This window comes from Corvus brachyrhynchos, unplaced genomic scaffold (genome assembly GCF_000691975.1).
Source record: "Corvus brachyrhynchos isolate BGI_N302 unplaced genomic scaffold, ASM69197v1 scaffold226, whole genome shotgun sequence".
Lineage (NCBI taxonomy): Eukaryota > Metazoa > Chordata > Aves > Passeriformes > Corvidae > Corvus > Corvus brachyrhynchos.
The window spans coordinates 9,067-11,702 of NW_008238639.1; the positions used below are offsets into that span (position 1 = coordinate 9,067).

Genomic DNA, 2,636 nt, shown 5'->3' on the forward strand with positions numbered 1-2,636 from the left:
GGGCAGCGTGGGTACAAAGGGACATGAGACAATGTGGGGACAAAGGGACATGGGACAATGTGGGGACAGTTCAGGGACAGGGGACGGGCTGGGGACAGAGGGACATGGGACAATGTGGGACAGGGACAGGGGACAGGGGACGGGCTGGGGACAAAGGGACATGGGACAATGTGGGACAGGGACAGGGGACAGGCTGGGGACAAAGGGACATGGAGATGCAGGACAGGGCTGGGGGCACGGGGACAGCACCAGTGACAAGGGACCACCCGTGGGAGCATCAGTGAGGACACAGGGACCCCCCCTGGGGACACGGGGACATGGTGAAGGACATCAGAGGGGACACGGGGACGGCCTTGGAGCCACCACTAGGGATACGGGGACACCACAGGGGACATTGTCAGGGACACAAAACACCCTCAGGGACAGAGGGACACCCGGGGGAGCATCGCTGGGGGAACGGGGACACCCCCAAGGACATTCCTTGGGACACGGGACACCTTTGGGGTCACCATGGAGGACATCTGGAACCTCCTGGGGACACTGGGACACCTTTAGGGTCACCACAGGGGACACTGGGAACCCCCTGGGGACACGGAGACACCCCTGGAGCCACCACAGGGGACATTTGGAACCCCTTGGGGACACGGGGACACCTTTAGGATCACCATGAAGGACACCTGGAACCCCATGGGGACATGGGAACACCTTTAGGGTCACCACAGGGGACATTTGGAACCCCTTGGGGACACGGGGACACCCCTGGAGCCACCACAGAGGACATTGGGAACCCCCTGGGGACACAGGGACACCTTTAGAGCCACCATGGGGGACACTGGGAACCCCCTGGGGACATATGGAACCCCTTTAGGGTCACCACAGGGGACATTGGGAACCCCTTGGGGACATGGGGACACCTTTAGGGTCACCATGGAGGACATCTGGAACACCTTGGGGACACTGGGACACCTTCAGGGTCACTATGGAGGACATTTGGAACCCTCTGGGGACATGGGAACACCTTTAGGGTCACCACAGGGGACATTTGGAACCCCTTGGGGACACGGAGCCACCTTTAGAGCCACCATGGAGGACATCTGAAACCCCCTGGGGACATGGGGACACCTTTAGGGTCACCACAGAGGACATTGGGAACCCCCTGGGGACACCTTTAGGGTCACCACAGGGGACATTTGGGAACCCCTTGGGGACACCCCTAGAGCCACCACAGGGGACATTTGGAACCCCTTGGAGACACGGGGACACCCCTAGAGCCACCACAGGGGACATTTGGAACCCCTTGGGGACACGGGGACACCCCTAGAGCCACCACAGGGGACATTTGGAACCCCTTGGGGACACAGGAATACCCTTAGGGTCACCATGAAGGACACCTGGAACACCCTGGGGACATGGGAACACCTTTAGGGCCACCACAGGGGACACTGGGAACCCCTTGGGGACATGGGGACACCCCTGGAGCCACCACAGAGGACATTGGGAACCCCTTGGGGACACGGGGACACCTTTAGGGTCACCACAGGGGACATCTGGAACCCCTTGGGGACATTCGGAACCTCTTTAGGGTCACCATGGGGGACATCTGGAACCCCCTGGGGACATTTGGAACCCCTTTAGGGTCATCACAGGGGACACTGGGAACCCCTTGGGGACATGGGGACACCCCTGGAGCCACCACAGAGGACATTGGGAACCCCTTGGGGACACGGGGACACCTTTAGGGTCACCACAGGGGACATCTGGAACCCCTTGGGGACATTCGGAACCTCTTTAGGGTCACCATGGGGGACATCTGGAACCCCCTGGGGACACAGGAACACCTTTAGGGCCACCCTGGAGGACATTTGGTACCCTTTGGGGACACGGGGACACCCCTGGAGCTGCGGGAGCTGCGGGAACACCTTTGGGGGATGCGCTCGGTGCCTCCATCGGGGACACGGGGACACTTTGGGGACGCTTTGGGGACACTTTGGGGACACTTTGGGGACGCTGGCACCCCCCGGGCGGTGCCACCCACCACGCGGACGCGCTCCAGGTCCACCTCGGCGCGGCGCAGCTTCTCCCAGCAGTAGTGGCGGTGGCACTTGCGCTTGGGCACGCGGCAGAAGTCCCCGGTCAGCTCGAAGACGTCGCGCACCAGCGGGCAGCCGCACACCTCGTCCGCGGGCACCTGGGCGGGCACGGGGTCAGCGCCGGCCTCGGGACACCCCGAGCTCCTCTGCCACGCCGTGTCCACCTCAGGGGCCTGGGAGTGTCCTGGGCACTGCCCATCTCTGCTGTTCCCCCTCTGTGTCCACCTCGGGGCCCTGGGAGTGTCCTGGGCACTGCCCCTGACCCCCAGAACCCCCCATGTCCACTCTGGGGTCCTGGAGTGTCCTGAGTACAGATCCCCTAAACCCCACCCCAAACCCCTCTCTGTGTCCACCTCGGGGGCCTGGGAGTGTCCTGGGCACTGCCCTTCTCCTGTGCCCTCTCTGTGCCCACCTCGGGGGCCTGGGAGTGTCCTGGGCACTGCCCATCTCTGCTGTTCCCCCTCTGTGTCCACCTTGGGGCCCTGGGAGCGTCCTGGGCACTGCCCATCTGCTGTCCCCCAGAACCCCCCCTCTGTGCCCCCAAAA

General features: G+C 63.2%; 1 protein-coding gene across 3 annotated transcripts; it reads right to left on the minus strand.

Moving 5' to 3' along the window:
- Positions 1 to 152: 152 nt before the first annotated feature.
- On the minus strand, positions 153 to 2,552 carry CXXC1 (CXXC finger protein 1). 3 transcript variants are annotated; one of them, XR_001863014.1, is made up of 3 exons: positions 2,316 to 2,552; positions 1,212 to 2,188; positions 153 to 914 (listed from the first exon to the last, which is right to left on the minus strand). XR_001863014.1 is itself a non-coding variant. In XM_017737469.1 (2 exons), exons 1-2 carry the CDS (start codon positions 2,367 to 2,369, stop codon positions 1,841 to 1,843), a joined length of 402 nt encoding a protein of 133 aa, XP_017592958.1. In that variant the 5' UTR covers positions 2,370 to 2,384; the 3' UTR covers positions 153 to 1,840. The 3 variants fall into 3 exon arrangements, 1 of the variants encoding a protein (XP_017592958.1); XR_001863015.1 differs by having other exon boundaries at positions 153 to 1,547; positions 1,654 to 2,188; positions 2,316 to 2,379; XM_017737469.1 differs by having other exon boundaries at positions 153 to 2,188; positions 2,316 to 2,384.
- Between the last annotated feature and the right edge of the window lie 84 nt (positions 2,553 to 2,636).